This window comes from Alligator sinensis, unplaced genomic scaffold (genome assembly GCF_000455745.1).
Source record: "Alligator sinensis unplaced genomic scaffold, ASM45574v1 scaffold325_1, whole genome shotgun sequence".
Taxonomy (NCBI): domain Eukaryota; kingdom Metazoa; phylum Chordata; order Crocodylia; family Alligatoridae; genus Alligator; species Alligator sinensis.
The window spans coordinates 1,619,506-1,639,082 of record NW_005842118.1 but is presented as its reverse complement, the minus strand read 5'-3'; the positions used below and the strand labels follow the sequence as shown (position 1 = coordinate 1,639,082).

General features: G+C 39.5%; 2 protein-coding genes across 3 annotated transcripts in view; one reads left to right on the top strand and one right to left on the bottom strand.

The window, feature by feature from the left end:
- CTNNA3 (catenin alpha 3) overlaps positions 1–19,577 on the top strand; it is a 1,539,787-nt gene that overhangs the window by 459,026 nt on the left and 1,061,184 nt on the right.
- LRRTM3 (leucine rich repeat transmembrane neuronal 3) overlaps positions 14,607–19,577 on the bottom strand; it is a 188,967-nt gene continuing 183,996 nt past the window's right edge. For both annotated transcript variants that reach the window (XM_025205568.1, XM_025205569.1), the window contains one exon: positions 14,607–14,816. In XM_025205568.1, the coding sequence (XP_025061353.1) occupies positions 14,607–14,816 (210 nt within the window). The remainder of the gene's footprint in view (positions 14,817–19,577) is intronic.

The window sequence follows — 19,577 nt, the reverse complement described above, 5'->3', positions numbered from 1 at the left end:
AAAGAGTGAGAACAGAGGTTGGTGATTGTGTGGAAGGGCAGGAGGAGGTCTTGATGGTAGTGGCAGGCTTCTATGAAGATTTGTATAGAAAGCGAAAGATTGATAGTGAGTGGATGAGGAGGTTCTTGGAAACCATTACAGAAAAGGTGGAGGGAGGGAAGAGGGATGAGTTGGGAAAGGAAATAAAAATAACAGAGATGGAAAAATGTTTGAAAACTTTTAAGGGGAATAAATCACCAGGGAAGGATGGACTCCCAGCTGAATTTTACATGAAGAAAAGGAGATCGGGGAAGCACTTGAAGCCAGGTAGTAATGCTAATTTACAAGAAGGAGGATAGAGAGTGCCTAAAGAACTGGAGACTGATAATTCTGTTGAAGACCGATTACAAATTGTTGGTGAAAGTAGTAGCAATAAGGTTGAAAAGTGTATTTGGACAGGTAATACAGGAGGATCAAATGTGCAGTGGAAGGGAGAAGGATTGCACAAATGCACTGGTGTTAAGGGATGTATTAACATATATGCAGGATAGAAAGTGGAATACAATGTTGGCAAATTTTATTTGGAGAAAGCATATGATAGGATAGCGCACGACTTTTTGTTTGAGGTGTTGCTGAAATTTGGATTCCTGGAAAATTTGGTTGGATGGGTGAAATTGTTGTATAGTAGAGCACAAAGTCAGATGTTGGTAAAGGGTAATTTGAACCAGGCTTTTCAAATCCAAATGGGGCTGAGACAAGGATGCCCCTTGTCACCCAGGATTTTTATATGTGCTATGGAACTGCTACACAGAGGATAAGAGGGGATAGGATAATCAGTGAAATTAAAGTGCTGGGGGGATGGGAGGGGGAAGTGAAATGTACACTCTATATGAATGATATTAAAGTGATGGTAAGAGACACTGTATCATTAGAACAGGTATTGAAACATGGAAGATTATGGGGAAGCTTCAGGGGCTAAAGTAAACAAAGCCAAGGGTGAAGTGTTGGGGGTTGGAAATTGGAGAGATTTGGGGAAGTAGGAGGTGAGAGTAGTAAGGAATAATTTGACAATTTTAGGGGTAGTATTTGATGTGGAGGAGAAGGGCACAAAAGAATGGGAAGAAGTAGGGACATGAAGGAGACAGATTATGGAGTAAAAAGGTTTGTCATTTTTGGGGAAGGTTAAGTTGGTGAAGCAAGTCATATTACCAATTTTGTTGTTTTGGGGAGTAGTGTATCCTCCATCATGGATTCAGTGTAGGAAGATCCAGAGACAGAATAGTATATTCTTTTGGGGAAGTAAGACAGAACAAGTTGTAAGAAAACAGTTATATAAAATGCGAGAGTGTGGAGGATGGGAATTGCCAGATATAGACTTTTATTTGTGCACATTATATAAGGATGGTAATGAGAGAGGCGATGGAGGGGGTTGGGAAAGTGGGAAATTTTTGCAGGTTTTGGGCAGGGAAATGGATGCAGAGTTTGGGATTATATGGGGCAGGAGAATGGGCTTGGAAATTACTGATGTACTATGGGAGGGCAGAAAACTTTATTAGAGTACAAGGTTTGGAAGGACTGGGGATGAAGGGCTTGAGAGAACAGGGAAGGATTTTGAAGATCACAGGGAAGGATAAGGTGACAGGTGGGAGAATTGATGGAACAGCAGGTAAGAAAGATAAGGGGGTGAGGGGGAATGGGTAAAGATTTGAAAGGGGAGCACGTGAACGTAATATGGAATATTGTGAGGAAAGCCTTGGCACTATGAGAGATTCAACATAGGGACTGGGAAGAACAGCAACGTGTTCATCCGAGAAGTGTGAGGGGAGGAAAGAATCTGTTGTGCATTTACTTTGGGAATGCTTTTTTGCAAGGGAGGTATGGAGAAGGGTACAGAGATTTTTTACACATTTCAGAGTTGAGTAGCAAGATAAACTTTGTGACAGTGATGTATGGTTTATGTAAGAAAGGGGGTAAGGTGTGGGTGTGGGCGATTTGTATAAAAGTAGCACTGTGGAAAGTACGGAACTTGTTGGTGTTAAAAGGAAAGGACTGTCCAGTGAAGGAATGCTTACAGTTTGCTCTGTTCAAGCTCAGATATTGCATGAGATAAGATGAAGAGGAGGAAGAAGAGAGTAAGAAGGAAGGGGCTTGGAGAAAAGCTGACTGGAGATATTTAGTGGTGTAAGAGGAAACTTGAGAGAAGTAAGGGGGATGGTCTTGGAGATGGTATAATGATGGTATATGATGCTGTGAGGGGGAAAAGTGAGAGTTAATGTTATGTTGTTTATGCTTTAATGGATGTCACATGTAGGTATTTCTGAGACATTTGGGTTTGTAATAAATTTGTTTCTTATTAAAAAAATCTAAAAAACAAAGAGATTACACATGCAGGAGAGATTTCCTTGTAAAGAGAGTCTGGAATTAACCCATGTATTTTTTAAAAACTTTTTTCATCTGGTGCACTATGCTTCATTCCAAAGAAAAAATTGCAGAAAAATCTTTCCTATCATCACTTAAAATTGTGGCAGAATAACAACAAATAATTCCAGAGAGCCCCCACAAAATCACATTCAGTTCACAATTACCTCTAGCTAGCTCTTCATATTTCTTATCATTGGTGGGAAAAGTTAGAATCTGGACTGTAGCATAGTTAGTTGCTAACTCCCTGAAATACAATTGCACATTGATTGTTGTACATTAGTAAGGCTGTGTTTATAACACATAGGAATAAATTATGTAAATGAATATACATTGATCCCAGTTTATCTAAATACAGTACATTGCATTTGCTTAACTAGCTTAAACAAAATAGAGTGGCTGATTTTTTTTTAGTGAGGGAGGGGTGTAGTCACAGCATATAGGCACTGAATTTAGTACTTAGTGAATCCAGTGCCTCCAATCAATATTTAAAGAGGTACAGTTCCATTTTACTGCTTGAACTGGAAGGTTTATCAGTAAAATCTCATCTGCTTTTCCTTCCTTAGTCATTGTCAGCAACATGCCAGTGCATGAGACATTCTTCCATATGTTCCCATAGACAATGTAACTATTGTCATAACTGAAGCGCTTGTTGGTTACTTTGCCAATGAACTGGCATTCTCAGAGCAATTCTTCTGTGTACTTGGGAAAGTGAGGCTATTTGGTTAAGGGATGGAATTATTTTAATAAAATTTGGCGCACTGATTTAAAAATAACAACTGTGTAAGGAGACATTGGGGAGGACAGCTACTAGGTGTAGAACAACACATTTAGCCATCTAGAGTTCTGTACCTTCTATTTGATAAAAAATATAACATTTGTTGTACCTTACACTGCTGACACAATTATACTATGTTGACATATATACTGGACCACATGCATTAAGTTTTTAAGAACTAGGAATAGCTTCCCAGCTTCATAAGCCTCTCTTCAAAGGATACAGAAATGTCATTGTCATCAGTCTTGCCAGTCCATGAACCCTCTTGAACTAGCTTAGCTATTTATGGACGACTTAATTCTCCAAATCAATCCCCTTCCTTTGCAGTGTATTCGAAGTTAATTGCCTTTTGTTTTTAATTGTTGTTCCTGAGTTCCTTATTAGTCCCAAATCATTTATTTCTATCATACCCCCTAGTCTCTGAACTTCTGAAGAATTTAAAAATATATACTGATTGTTGTAAGAGGGTTGCAAGTTCTAGAACCTGCAACATTAGGAATCCAGGGCTGCTCTACTGAACTACATTAATGTCAGATGTTAGAACCCTGAAGAGAGATATAAAATTATTTTTGTGACGAAGTTAATCAGAACAGGTGAAAGTCCAATGGGTTTTTGCTTGGAGGCTGGGAAAGATTTTTTTCTTTAAGCTAGAGAGCAGGGACAGGAGTGGTCCTGGAAGAAAAAAATGTTGGATACAAATCTCATTCATGCATAATTCCAACATTTGTATTTTGCTAAGGTTAAAAGCAAATAGCAGGAAGACAAGTTTTGCACCCTGGGGAACTATGCAATTATGTGCCTATGCAATTTTGTGCATAAAAGGCATGACCATGCATAATTGCATAATTTAACCATGTTTAGCTCTGTGCCTCCACCTTCATGTGGAGGCACAGAGTTGCATGACTGGACAGCTGGGTAAGTGGGGAGGGGAGCTCCTACCTGCAGAATGGGGGTGGGTGGGTGTGGGGGTGTATGTGGGTGGCCGTGAGGTTTGTGGGTGGGTGTGGACTGCACATCATCAGGCCGGGCGAGCTCCACGCCTCCACATAGGGCTTCCAGTACTCCAGCGGGAAACAGCATGTGGAGGCAAGCAGGAGCTGTCTTGGCTCAATGGCACACGGCTCCTGCTTGCAGTGTGGTGAGTCCCATATGCTGGTATGGAGCTAGTCCGGTTTGGTGTGAAGGCAGATGCCAATGGGCTGGGCTGACTCCGTGACAAGTGCAGGTCCTGGGACTCAGCCAGAGGTGCTTCCTGCTGGGGGCTCTTCCTGCCATTGCTGTGAGTGCCCCAAGGGCCTGCCATCTGCTGCTGCTGAGCCACCAGCAGTGGGGGCTGTGCATTATAGGGGGGGAGGATCTGTGGTAGCAGGGCCTACACCCACCTATGATCCCCATGCACAAACTCCCACACCCCTTCACAACTCCCCCAACAAACCCCACACCTTCCCACAACCCCCCCACACATCCATACCCCTCACATCCCTTCACAAATGCCAGCCATACGCACACAACCCACCCCCATCCCTAACCATACAAAGTACCTGCATATATTTCTGAAGAAAGTTCAAATAGTGTCATATTTAGTTTAAAATTGTAAACAAATTTAAATGTAATTAATTTTGCATAATTTGGGGCTTTCCTGTGCATAATTTTGAATTTTTCTGTGCATAATTCCCTGGGTTCTAAATTTTGTATAAGATTCCGTTTTTGAAGGGGCAAGGCATCACTAGTTCATAACTTTATAAATCACTTTTGCAAGGTATTTCCTGGTCATGTCAATGTTTTCTTTTTTACAGGTTAAATTTTCACCAGCTTTTTATGTTTCTAATCTTTGGAGAATAAACCAAACCAACATAAGCTTACCTTGTTACTTGGATAGTTGAGAATTGGTGTAATTCTTGTCCTGCATGATACAGTTTCTAAATCACCAGTGATCTCTTTCTTGCATGATAAGTACAGTAGTTTCTACTACTCCAGATGGGAATTACATATAGTAACAGTATCATTCCTTTTAATCTGTAGTAATTTAATGTTAGCACTGTGTATTGCAGCATTGTACAAACATTGATTTCATTCATTATTTAATGATATAATGATATCTCTGTGAAGCCGTTAGAGCAGTGGTGCTCAGCCTTCTGGTACAGCAGGCTAGATAAATGGTGCAGAGCCAGTCCATGGTCTGAATTGATCCTGGCTTAATTTTGTGTACCAGATCCAATGCATAGCTCAATTTTGATATCCTTATGCTGGCCTGACCCCACCAGATCTGGTGATGGATTATCCCTGTGTGCCAACTTTATTGCACACAAGCACAATCTAGCTCACAGGGCCACATCATCCAGCTTGCAAGGCTCCCTATGGGTCCAGAAATTTGGAAGAAGGGACCAGCAAATAACACTGGTATTGCTCCCCTGCCACCAAATTTCAGATCTGTGCATCTCCCCATGGGCCAGATCTGACCTGCAGATCAAAGGTTGATCACCACTGCAGTAGAGCATAAGTATGGCACTACCAGGTCAGACAAATGGTCCTTCTATCCCAGGATCCTGTCTTTGACAGTGGCAAGTAATAGAAGTTGTAGAAGGGAGATACTCCAACTGTGGCCTGTCTATGAATGGAACATATCTAGATTGACCCCATCTCCTGTCATACCTTCCCTGTTGTCACCCATATCAACCATTAGCAGGTGCATGACAAACAGGTCCAGGGAGGTGATACTTCCCCTCTATGCAGCATTGGTTAGGCCACAGTTGGAGCACTGCATCTAGTTTTGGGTGCCACACTTCAAGAGGGATGTGGACAATCTCGAGAGGGTTCAGAGGAGGGCTACTCACATGGTTAGGGGCCTGTAAGCAAAGCTCTATGTGGAAAGATTGAGGGCCCTGGATCTCTTTGGCCTCCACAAGAGAAGACTGAGTGGTGATCTTGTGGCTGCCTACAAATTCATCGTGGGCTGGGGGGACAGCAAGCAATAGGAGATGCTCTGTTTACCAGGGCACCCCTTGGAGTAACTAGAAACAACGGCCACAAACTGATGGAGAGCAGATTTAGGCTAAACATCAGGAAGAACTTCTTTATGGTAAGGATTACCAAAATCTGGAATGGGTTTCTAAGGGAGGTGCTGCTCTCCCCTACCTTGTAGGTCTTTAAGAGAAGGCTAGACATGCACGTGACTGGGCTCATGTGACCCCAGCGCTCTTTCTTGCCCAGGGCAGGGGGTCAGACTTGATGTGTTGCTGAGGTCCCTTCTGACCCAAACATCTATGAATATCAGAGGATACATCTTTGATTGTTCTGTTTAACAAATCCTAATGGACCTGTCACTGTCCCAATTTGTCCAATGCCTCTTTTGAACCTGGTTATAATGTCTGCTTCTACAATCTTTTGTGGCAATGAGATTTACAAAAAATCCCTGCACTTATTGCAGTCAATGGAAAAACTTTCATTTTACACCAGTGGATGTTTTATCTAGTCTAAGTGTTTTGTTTTTGTTAGGTTTTTATCATTATCAGTATATCATTATATTATTAATTTGAGCAAAAGTTCCATTTTCTATTCAAATCTATTCTTTTCTGGGTTCAGAATCTATGTAAAGAAGGGCAATAATGAAATTTCACTCACACCCAACACCCACACTCATTTTATGTTAGCAGATAATGCATAAAAGTGTGCTGGCCCAATGGTACTGAGACATAGTACAGTAGTTTTTGAAATTCTTTGGAGCAGAAGTTGTCATTATTTTGTTCAGGCTCATCTGATACAGACAGACATTTAACAAGGGTTACATCTTACATAGTTATTGAACTCTACATGCACATATGTTGATTGTGAATTGGCTTTTATTTTCTTTGGGTTCATAGCCTTATGTATTTTCCCATTATAATTTTGCATTTAAGGAAAAATAGGGGAATCCTTCCGCTGATTTTATACCAACTGTAACATACCAGAGTTGTAACCCAAGGGTCTGTAGTCCTGTGGAGAAAGTTTGTCTTTTATTATGAGTGGTTGTGTTCAAATTGTGTAATAGAAAGTGTAATGAGGTAACATCTTTTACCCAACAGTATATTCATAAATTAATTCTTACAATTCTTTAAAGGAAAATTCAGGAGAGAAGCAAAATTGATCTTAACTCAATGTTTTGTTCAATAATCATTTAGATTCAGGTTATTCAAAAAGAAATTCCAAGGCCAAATGCATCACACGGAAACTCATGGCTCTCTTCCGCCATGAAAGTTTCTTGCCGCAGATGTGGAAGAACAGCCTGAGAAACTGAGTCTGAATGTTCCAGCTAGATATCGTTGGAACATTTGTGGCAAAATGTCAAATATGTTTCATTATATAGTGGAGACTGGTTTTGATAAGATTTTTTTGGAAGGAGAAGACTCCCACTTCCACAGCCAAGGCTACTGCCCCATGATGTAGAAAATCCTGGTTCAGATCTGGAATCTGCTTGATTCAGAGTGATTGGAGATAAACCCCCAGCCCTGCTCTTATGAATCAGTCAGAGCTGGGACTTGAATTTAGTTTTTCTACATTCTAGGTCAGTGCCCTAATCAACAGGTTTCAAACACACTGGGGGAGGGAGAAAGAGATAGAGAGCTTGGACTTCAGAAAATAATAAAAACAGATGGCAGAATTTTGACAGTTCCTTTTTTCAGGAAAATATTTCAAAGACTTTGCTTTCATTCTAATATTCAACACAAGCTAATTCTAAAACCTCAGCATTTCTCATGGAACAGAATTATTCTCCTCCAGCCATCATTTGTTCCCTACTCAGCTACTAGTAATCATCTCACACAGGAGACTGCTCTGGAAGCATAACATCATGTCAAGTAGCATAATGTTGATAGGACTTGAGTTCTGGTCCATCATTGACTATTTTTATTGATAGAGGTCACCCTTATAATTAGTTTCTGTTTTCTAAGCATCACAAATATTCCCAGCTTCCTTGGGATATAATGATTTATCAGGATATGGCTGCTAGTGTCACTTAATTGTAAAGTGGAGATTGATCTTGTTGTTGAGTCTGTTTTTATTATTTTCCAGATCTTAATGCAAGGAGACATAATATATGAAAATGTCCTTCTTTAAATTAATAACATATAGGCTCAGTCTCTTTCTTAAATTGTTGCTGAAAATATAGAGGTTTGATTGGGAAGTACATTTTTGGTTTGTCCATGTAATTAAATAATCTTCTATTACTGCACATTCCAATTTGATTACAAAACCAGCAATAATGACAAGATAGAAATGGAGCTAGAAAAGATATGTACTGAATAAAATGAACCTTTTAAAAAGTAATTCTAGGTCAGGGTGGGCAATTATTTTGAGCGGAGGGTCACTTACTGAGTTTTGGCAAGTGGTCAAGGGCCTCATGGGTAGTCCTGCCCCTTGAAAGGTGCTCCGCCCCCTGGTTGCCATCTTGTGACCAGAAGTCCCACCCCCTAATGCCTGACCTTTGCCACCAGAAGTTTCTCCCCTTGTCCCTGGAAGTACTCCTTTCAGCAAGGGGTTTTGCCATCTCAGAACCAGAAAAATACCAAATTATATTCTAGAAAGTGATCATCTACAACATTGATTTGATTTCAAAAAATATTTTTGTCCTGATTTACATATATTTGTGTAGAGGTGACTGCAGATGTATTTGTGTGTACGCAGAGGTGACTGCACAATAGCATAAAATGAAGTCATATTCTTGTATATTGTGGGGGGTGCTTATAGGTTTGTGGGGGCTGTGGGTGTGTGGGTATGTGGGGAGGGTGGCTGGGGTTTGTGTATGGCAGTGTGAGGGGAGGTATAGGTGCATGTGTATGGAGGGGCATGCATGTGGGACTCACCCTATGAACACACACACACACACACACACACACACACACACACACACACACACGCTGCCCCTGTGACTGCATACACACACACACACACGCTGCCCCTGTGACTGCATACACACACACACACACACACACACACACGCTGCCCCTGTGACTGCACACACACACACACACACACACTATGACATGTGCCTACAGACATGCACATACTCTGCCCCTTGTGCCTGCCAACATATGTGTGCTCACACATACACGCCCCTACCAGCATGGTCCCATGCTCCGCAGTCTGGGGATGCAGCCGGGAGCCACATCCACGTGGTACTATAGTAGGGCCTGGGCAGGAAAGCAGGGAACTGGCTGCGGGTGGGTGGGGCTGGGCTGCTCAAGCCTGCAAGTCTGCTGAGGGCTCCCTCTGGGTCCTACTGCCCCTTGCTCCAGAAAGCTTTGACAGGGAGCCGGCACAAATAAATATTAATTTACTACATTTTTTACAGGCTCTGCGGGCCAGATAGAATGGCCTGGTGGGCCGAATCCGGCCTGCAGGGTGTATTTTGCCTGCCTCTGTTCTAGGTCATATCCCCTTCTGCCAGCTCTACCCCCTTTTTAACTTTTGTACTGTGAGTTTTTCAGAAAAGGAACTGGTTTCTTCCTACATCTTTGTACAACTAGTCTCTTTTTAATATTTTGTACAGCAGCAAGTGCTTTGGGATACTGTAGCAGCATTAACACAGGCTTTCATTTTTTGTTTGCTTTCTGGAGACCAACTAAATTATTGCTCTTATTTTTTTCCTTTTTGCTCCATCTCTCATTGCTCTTCTAGGTGGACCATTTATCATTCAGAGGGTTTTTTTGTTTTTCGTTTTAACCAAAGGAAGAATTCTGGTTACGTTCATTTTTATCTATATTATTGGAATTTTCTTCACCTGCTTGACCTCCTCATCTAGTCAATCTCTCCCCAAGGTTAGAGTATGATACTTACCATGTGATTTTGCATATAGCATGCCCCAATGTATACTATTCACATTGTTTTTGAAAGCAGTGAAAAGAAAAAAAAAATCTTCCATGTGGAAACTGGGCACATCTACATGAGATGTTTACTGCAGAGCTGACTGATTAGCTCAGCAATAAATGTCTTAGCATCTACATGTGTGGCCCTATTAAGCCATAGTAAACTAACAAACTTTTCCTTAGGATAGTACTTGTAAATACTAATGTTATCCTACTGCGGCATTCTTTAGTGCATAGCAACACACATGTAGATGCTGACCTGACTGGCTGGAACAAAAGGGTGCTTCAGTGCAGGGACTGCCTGCTGGCTAGCCCTGCACTGAAGCACCCTTGTGCCCCAGTCAGTTCCTCCACAGCATGTTGAGCTGGGTTAGAGCAGCCCTGGGGTGGCAGGTTAACACCCTGGGCTTCCTGCCAGCTGGGGCTGCTCTGCTCCAGCTCAGTGTGCTGTGGTCCTGGGTGCACATTCAAATAGCATGCCTGGGAGCAATACATTCTGGCATGATATGTTATTGCTGCATGTTATTTGCATGTGTAGATGCATCCACTGAATAGTAGCATCTAGAAACCCAAGATGGATAAGGCCTATAGACTGGCATGGTGATGTCAGATCCTTGTTCAGTGTCCAACCCTATTCTTTATCTCCAGGATCGTGTGCTGGGTGGGTCTGACCCAGTTTACTGGGTCAGTGGCTGTGGGTCAGGTCTCAGGTCTGCTGCCATGCGCTAGGTTCAGCCACAGACTGGTCCCAGCCCTGGCTTGATCTGGTGTGCGGGGCCATGTCATCTAGCCAGGAGACCTCCCATGGATCCCAAGGCCAACCCAACTAATGATATCACTACTCCCACACCACCAAATTTCTGGACTTGTGGGGTTCCCTTTTTCTTGCATACCCTAATTTTTCACTAGCTGGTTTTGGGGGAAACCAAAGGGGCAGGTCATCTGCAAGAAAACACAGTATTTTGCATACCTCTCCTATTTCTATGAATTATAGGTATATACATCCATGGGTTCAGAGTCGCATGATGCAGACTTCCTCTCCATTCCGCCCTTTGCAATTAAGTATGAACATCTCATAGCACCTATGGAAGATCCCCAAATATTAGCCTCTTCCCCATGTGACATATAAGTATCTCATACCCACATGTGCAACTTTGATTCATCCATTCTCTTCTGTAGTTAATCTGAGCACTTCATGATACTCTAGGGAGATGTTTGGGAGGTTACATGCAAATATGAACTTCTGAGTGCATCTGGGGAGTCTTTTTGACTTAATTTTGGTCTCCCTGAGCACACTCATCAGGGTGCTGATAAAATAGTTAAAAAATATAAAAAATGAGATTTGTATCATATGTAAGGATTTTTAACAAGGACTTTGACAATTGGCTAAAGAAACATAGTTGTCATTCTTTTCTAACAAAACAAAAATGGGACCTAAAAACTGTCATTAATGTTCAGGTAACTTATTCCTGCTTTTGCAACAGTGGAAGTGCCAGTTTGTTTCCCTATCTTTGGTTGGAAAACATAGCTGTGAAATAAAAAGCTTCTTGTTAGAAAGTGTCTCATAGGAAAACTGTCACCTTTAGTCCTCTTGGTAGATATCCTTTTTGTTCAGAATAGTAGCTTTCAGATGCATGTTGTCAACTAAAACAATCATATCCAGATATGCCGGTAGAGGCTTCATCAGGGCCAGCTAGGTGTTCCACTTCTACTTGGGCCACTGAGGAGCTGTGGCCACCTGAAATGAAAAGCTGTAGCCAGCTGGAATGTTACTAGGAATCTCTTGGGATAACAGAGTTGAGCATGGTCACCAGGGAGTTATCAGATTTGCTGACCCTGGTATAGCTCATTATGTCAAAATAGTAGCTGAGTAGTCACCCAGTGTTGTTTTCACACCAGCTGTTGGGCTATGGCCTTCTCCTGAAGTTGTGTTGCCAAGTATTGCAGAATGTGCTCATAAATCCATCCTCCCCATTTCAGATTTTCACATTGTTTGGTCGCCCAAATGGAAGAAATGTATGGACTCCTTGAAGATATGAGATTTTAAAGCAGTGGCAGGGAGTGTGGGACTTATATTTTTATCATAAATGTTTGAGGGGAATTAAGTGGGAGGAGGTAACAGGAATAAAGAACATAAAGAACATAAAGGACATGCAGGAATAAGGTAACCAAACTGACCCTTTTTCGGGGAATGGGTGTTCTTATTTTAGCCCAACTTCATAGACCACCTATACATACTAGGACAACTGAATGTAAATCCTTGAATAATAAAATGATTCAAGTAATAGGAGGTAATTTCTTTCTAAAGCCCAAATATAATTTTAAGACTCCAGGGTTGTTCCCTTTTATAATTCACTTTAACATTTTCAAATTGTGCATAGTAAAATTTGAAAATTATAGGCAAAGATCAGATATTCAAGAAACCATCCTGTCAATGCAGTGAAAAAATAGGGAACTGAAAAACAGTGAAAGTTAAGATGAGTCTCAAAAATGACAAATAATATGTTGAATAGCAAATAATTTATGCAAAATGTTACAAAATCTAAGATGCTAAATAAATAACCAATACAATGTACTCTATTTTGACATTTTTTTCCATTTAAAAGTTAGAGAGTGCAAATTCCTTTGTTAACAATATTCTGAAGGTATTTTTTTCTTATAATAGTTGCTTTATACTTTTGTACAAATAACTGAACTGCAATTTTAAATTTCAGTTTTATGCTTGAAGCAACACTAAAATATAGTGGGAGAAACATTCAGAAAAATAGATTTATGGTTATATAATTTTTCTTTATTATAAAAAAGTTGCTAGTACTATATGAAACTCATGTCCCAACTTTTGAAAGCCACATATTTCCCTTCCTATTTTTAACCAGTCAGCATAGCGTATGGATTTTCTGATTTATGTAATTTTTCATGATTATGGTGTGGGTATACAATAATTAAATTGATCTTAATATGGTATTAGAAGAGATTTTGAAGCTTTAAAACTTGAAGAATAAAATATAAGAATTCTTCAATCCAAAGATCAAATGCTAGTTAAATCAAAAGATGATATATTAAATAGATTTAATATTACTATTTTAATATTTAAAGATTTTTTTGGTAAATTGAACTACCATAATATTAAGAGACTATTAATCTTTACTCTTTTGTTTTCCAGATTAATGCATATTTTTGAACAAAGGTTAGTGTTTCACCTTTTGAGAAATATTTTAAGTGCTAGGAGTAGTTTAACTCTACACACAAGGGACAGATTACTGTTTGATGGCTTGTTCCTGTCCCCACTGGTGTCAATGGCAATTGACTTTAATAGAAGTAGAGTTTGGCCCTAATGCCCTACTTGTGAAATTTTAATGTCATATTCAAAATGCTATGTTGTGGGTAAGAAGAAAATCACTTAAGTTTTTTGTGTATCTTCTTCAAGAAGAAGGGTGTTTGTGTCCGAACGCTTGCAAAGAACAATTTTTCCAATTATTTAGTTGGTCTAATAAAATATATCACATTTACCCAAAGAACCTTGTCTTCTTCAAGATGGCTTTTCAAATGATTTCTAACATTTACAGATGAAACCTTTAAATAAAATTCAGAGATGCCTGAGTTGGCAGGTATTTCTTTCAGAGAAAACCTTGTAGAGATAGCTGACTACCTTATGACTACCCACCCACTTGATGATGAAATGCAATGAAACTTAACACAACTTTATCCTTGGCAAATAACAGCTGCATCTTCTAAGGGTATGAAACCTCATTGCTGTGGTTACTGCCTTTGTCTCCATTGTTGTTTTGTCCACAGTTCATTTTTTCTTTAATACAACAGTACACAAAGGAATAAAATAATGAGCCACTCATTCAGAAATGTGTTGTTAAAATATCCCTCTTTATCGTTACATTTCACTGCTTTAGAAATCAGGCTGTAATTCAAGGCATCAGTTAAGTCTGAGAAGAACTGTTAAAAAAATTCTTTGAGTTTTCATTTATAAGAAAACTTGTCTATGTATTGAAGAATCTCTCACAAGCTTGAACAATTAAACCATCCTTTTGGTTAATGTATTATTTCTGGAACAAGTAGATAAAATTCTACGCAGTAAGCATGGTAAAAATCATGTTCTGCACAGCACAGAATTTTAGAGTAAAGTTTTCTGGGCACAAAAGCAGTAACAAAACAGTCCCTACAAAACAGCATAACTGAATAACACAAGAAATAACTTTTGTTAATTTAAAACTTTAGAAACTGAAATTTGTAAAGTAAGATATAATTAAATTATGGTACTGTACATACCAGCTGCTCTTGGTAATTGAAACTTTACAATATGAAAAATACATTACATCTGTACAGATTTACAGGTAGGTAGGATGAGTTTTGAAAAAAGATTCACTTTAAGGGTTATACTCTGCTTTAAGTCAAAAAATATTGCACAGCTTAGCTAATTACAAATTGTAGACTTGAAACAATTAATGTCCTTATCTGTAACTCTTGGTTCTTCTTTTGATCAAATAGGGATTTTAAAATTCATATCAGAATGTCTCCATTATTTTGTACTTCATCTTACACCAAGTTTGGTTGCAGCCTTCTGCTACAAGTAAAATAAGTTATGCCAGTGGCTGATTGTGTTCACTGATTCGTGCTATTGTTGTTATTGTGCTCAAATCCAGATCAGTCTCTAGGTGTGTTTCCATTGTTTCTTCCTGTGCATTCAATTCATAGGGCTTATGAGAAAGAAGTTCATGATGTACGCCACAGTAACTTATTGTTGGCTGGTCGTATGCTAGAAATGTTGAAACATTCATAGATAAAGGTATCTGGGGAAAAATGAATATGAAGGATAGTTAACAAAAGACATATCAACTTTTGTGTATGTGAATCTGTTGGTCTAGAAAATGATTATTTGAAAACATTGGCTAGAGGCATGCTGACTGTGAGAATTCCCATACATATATATCTTTGTTAGTGTTGTTCAAAGCTGGTTGCCTAGTCCTGGGCCTGAGTATTTATATGTAGAAGTGTGTGTGAGAGTGCACACATGTGTACTGAGATGGTCTTATCGATGAAGACCAAGACAAATAATCTTCATAATGTATGCATTCAATGCTAGAAAATATATAGGGGAAGGTACTACTTAGTGGAACTATGGAATTAATACTACCTAATTACGAAGCTATGGAATCTTTCAGGTAGAATTTGCCTGGCTTCCCAACTGTAAGTGACTATAGGATCTTTCTTGAATATATCATACTTCATGACATCTTTTCAATGTAGACAAATATTTAGAGCAGAGCTTTCCAAACTGTGTGCCGCGACACATTAGTGTGTCGGCGGCAGTGTATAGATGTGTCGCGCGAAATGCAGAAAATTTTGCGGAAGGGCACCGCGGAGCTCCCTTACTCACGTCTGCTTCCCTTGGCCCCTCCCCCGGAACTGAATTACTGTGTCGCGAAATGATGCATGTCTAAAAAGTGTGTCACCAACATGAAAAGTTTGGAAAGCTCTGATTTAGAGACTATCATGTTTACCTAGATTTGTATCCAGTATCAATTTGAAACATCTAGATTTGTATCCAGTATAAATTTGAAACCAGCAGGACTCTACAGGTAAGAGGCCAGTTTGATGAAACAACTGCCACTAACTTGGAAGTTTCTTCCTCCCCACCCCATGATTTGATTTTATTTTAAACTGACAAGTCATTCACATTTTCTTTCTTCTTTGACTCTTTTTTTTCAGTCTAAGAATCTGAAATATACAGTTATCTCAAATACACCTCCGATTCAGAGATAAAAAAGATAAATCTTTGGATTATAACAATTTCTACCAATAATTCTTTCACTCTATAAAACTATCTGTCTGAAGGATGAAGAATACAAAAGATGGGGTTTGTATTAAAAAGGATGTTATGAGTCATGCATATTCAGTATTTTTATTTACACCCCCCCCCCCACACACACAGAGATTTCCAGTTGGTTATAAAACTTATGTTTTCTATATGCTACAGACTTATCACATTTTACTGTTCCATTGCTATTTTAAAATGCACACTTTCTGAAGACTGACTTATGATTGATAGAACTAAGTTTAAGGGTACTTGCAGCACCTAGATGCATATTTAATGATGGCTGCTACTGTCCGAGTTTGATGTATTTCCTCTTCTAATTATAAAAAACTAATTCTAAATGTAAGGTGATTAAGGAATGAATGTGATTAAATATTGATGTATTAACTGCATGATGTATATTTGGGATGGTTTTATCATGTAAACAGGTATCTTTTAAGATTATTGTAAAACCCTATATCGTTAGTTTGTTATAACCCACAGTACATGCTTTGTCTTTTACTTAACATTTTTGACTGATTCCATGTAAAAAAAAAAAAGATGAATCCTTGAGTCTTGAGTCTCTGTATGGACTAATATAATATGAATAAGAAGTCAGTCCTGACTGCAGAGTGTAAACCCCAGTTCAGGAAAGCATTTAATCACATACTTACATTCAATTGACTCAGGTTGCCCTTCGGCTCCTTTAACAAAATGGCAACCTTATTATTGACAATATTTATCTAGCATCAGGAATATATGAAAAAACAGTCTAATTTACTGGATTACAGCAATTATTTTCTAGTCTCTTAAATTTTAATGAAATGATTTCCTCTGCTGTTTTTCACTCTTTGGTTTTGGTGTAGTAGCGCAGTGCTGCAATACGAATCAGACTATTTAATATAACTATAAATGTTTTCATTAACTGTATACATGTCCTTCCTTTTGAATAATGGCAAACTCTTAACCTAGTTTTCTTGATGCTTATGCTAAGGCTTCTGCTCATGCTTGAAAAGCATCTTGGTGGTTATGGTATTCCTTCTGGAGGGAAGAGCTTTGGTTTGGATGACTGCTTCCAACACTGCTTTTACATTTTACAATAGTCATTGCTTGAGAAATGGAAAAAACCTATAGCAAAGCCATGAACCCTGAACTCCACAGGCACTCCCAAGGCTGTTTGTGCCTTTTTTGTTGCATAACCATCGCTTGAAAAATAGAAATACCCTTTTCAACAGGATGGGAACCCAGGGCTGTCCTCTCCAAAAGAGAGGGCCAAAACTGCTAGTGTTATATAGACAGACTCTACACTACTTACTCTTCTACTCCTCATTGACTCTTGCACTCTTGGCTACCAAGTATTCCAGCTTCAACTGAAAGAAAGGGAAGTACCCTGACATAGTTTTTCTTATTATTTGCTACTTTTGTGCACCTGTGGTGTTTCTAAATCACTCTCTGGAAGACTCTAATGCTTCTTGTTCTCTGTATAGAGTGCCTAGCTGTTAAAAGCTGAATCACTCTTAGGCATCTCTGAAGTTTCTTCATTTAATCTATAGGGATCTTTGACACCTACAGGTTATTTTGAATCATCCTCTTAGGGCATATTCTCAAAAGCTGGGCAGGACAAATCCTAAATCAGAGCCCTTATATTTGGCCTTTGTATTTAATTCCATAGTTAATATGCAGTGTGTAGTCTGTGACTCTGTACTGGGTTTTAGCTTTTAGTTATTTATTTCTAGTAGTCCACTGACAACTAATTAAGCTGTCCACCCACAGTGCTGAATTGTAAATCATCCATGCTCTACAATGTTGTGTCTGTGCCTCAACCTGTCAGAGACTTACCAGCTAAAGAATGGTCACTCTCGATCTGTGTCTATATTGAACTAGTTCAAAGCATGAGGACTCTGCATCCATAGGTAAGGACGTTAAAAAAATATGCATAAGCTTTGATCAGAAAGCATCCCTATTAAAGTTAATTTTATTCATGACATTTGAAGAACTAAAGGGAGATGTAGGGTGGAGTTAATGTATAATAGCTAAAATATCTCTGTAATGAATCCATAACACAAACTTCCAACTCTCCATAATGTAGTCTTGACAGTCAATTAATCTTTGGTGAGAACAGATCTCTTCTGAAAATGCAAGAAATGAATAAACATTTATTCTGGCAAGAGAGGCAAATGTTTTCTAAATTATTATTTAGCTTCGTCATAAGTTAAAACTTTGTTCCACTTGTAACTTATACAGGTGTTGCTAGAGGTTCATGTTTTATTCACTTGAAAAGGAAAATATCAGAGCATATTCGTTTATTGTTACACAGTGTATTTGTTTTGCACAGTTTCGGTTATGGATCCTTGATTTTCCTCCTGTAGTTTATAAAAATTCATCTGGAATAATAAATCTGATCAATGACCACATGTTATCTGCAATACTCACTTGAGCCCTGATCCTACAATTGGAAATTTGTGGACTTGTACCCATATAGCATCCCATTGCAGAGGCTCTGTACAGGTGTAAATGTTCACCTGAAAGGATTCAGTTTTAAGGATGGGGTCTATAATGTAACACAAGGACTTTTGGGGTTTTTAAATTTTTTGCTACAAGGCTTATAAATAGGTGTACTTCCTTCAGCTCAACAGGCAGCCATTTACTGAAATGCAGATTTTTCAAATATCCACTTTAATTCTGCAGACTACACCATTTCTGATTTTGGTCTCTTTGTATCAATTGCTTTTCATTTTAAAAAGTCCTAATTTTCTTTCGATGACACATTATGATTAGAAAATATATCTTAATGTTACAAAAATTGTTTTTAAAGTTTTTGGTCACGTTGAGGTGATATCGTTACTGTGATAGTCCAAGAAATGTGTGAGAGGCCAGAATTCTTGTGGATGATATCCTTTTACTGAACTAACTTCATGGTTGGGATAGACACAGACAAGCTTTCAGGTAATGCAGTACCCTTCCTCAAGTCTCATGAGGAAGGGTACTGTGTGACTCAAAAGCTTGTCCGTGTCTATCCCAACAATGCAGTTGGTCCAATAAAATGAGATCACCCACAAGAATTCTTGCCTCTCCCTTAAAATGTATGATGTTCTTTACAATTTCCATGTGTTCTCTGACAGAATTAAGTTACTTGCTTTTATTAAGTACATAACACTTTAGGGATCCACTCATAACTTATCTGCACAGGGAAGTTATTGGGCAGTAAGCTAAGGTGTGAATTTGTGCAACTTTGGTCCTTCAATATTAATGCCTGTATGGACACTTTACATTTCACAAAAACACTTTTAGGGCATGGGGGGCTGTCGCAGGGCACCTCGGTGCCTGCTCCTAGAGAGTAGAAACTGCCAGGGAGAGAGAGCCCTGGCAGAACATAATGAGCACAGCTGCGGGTTGCCGGGGCAACTGAGGAGAGCCAGCTGCCTGTAGGAGGCAGGGCCTGGCCCTTATAAAGCCCAGGGCTGAGGCCAGGCTGGCAGTTCCCTGCCAGCAGCTGGAGGGGCAGGAGCTTCTGGAGCTAGGAGGCGAGGAATGCAGGAACCACTCTAGCTGAGAGAAGGATGGTAGCTCTGAGAGGTTTGAGTACCATGGGTTAGCCAGGAGGCTTTATGTTTGAGTTATAGCCAGGAGGCTCAAGTTTATGTTCAGGCCTTGATATTACACCGGTGGTTTGGGCAAGGCTGTAGGGGTTGGAGGAGGCCTCATAGGGACCCCAGAGGGGTGGGGCCCCAGTGCCTGAGTGAGGGCACAGTACTTT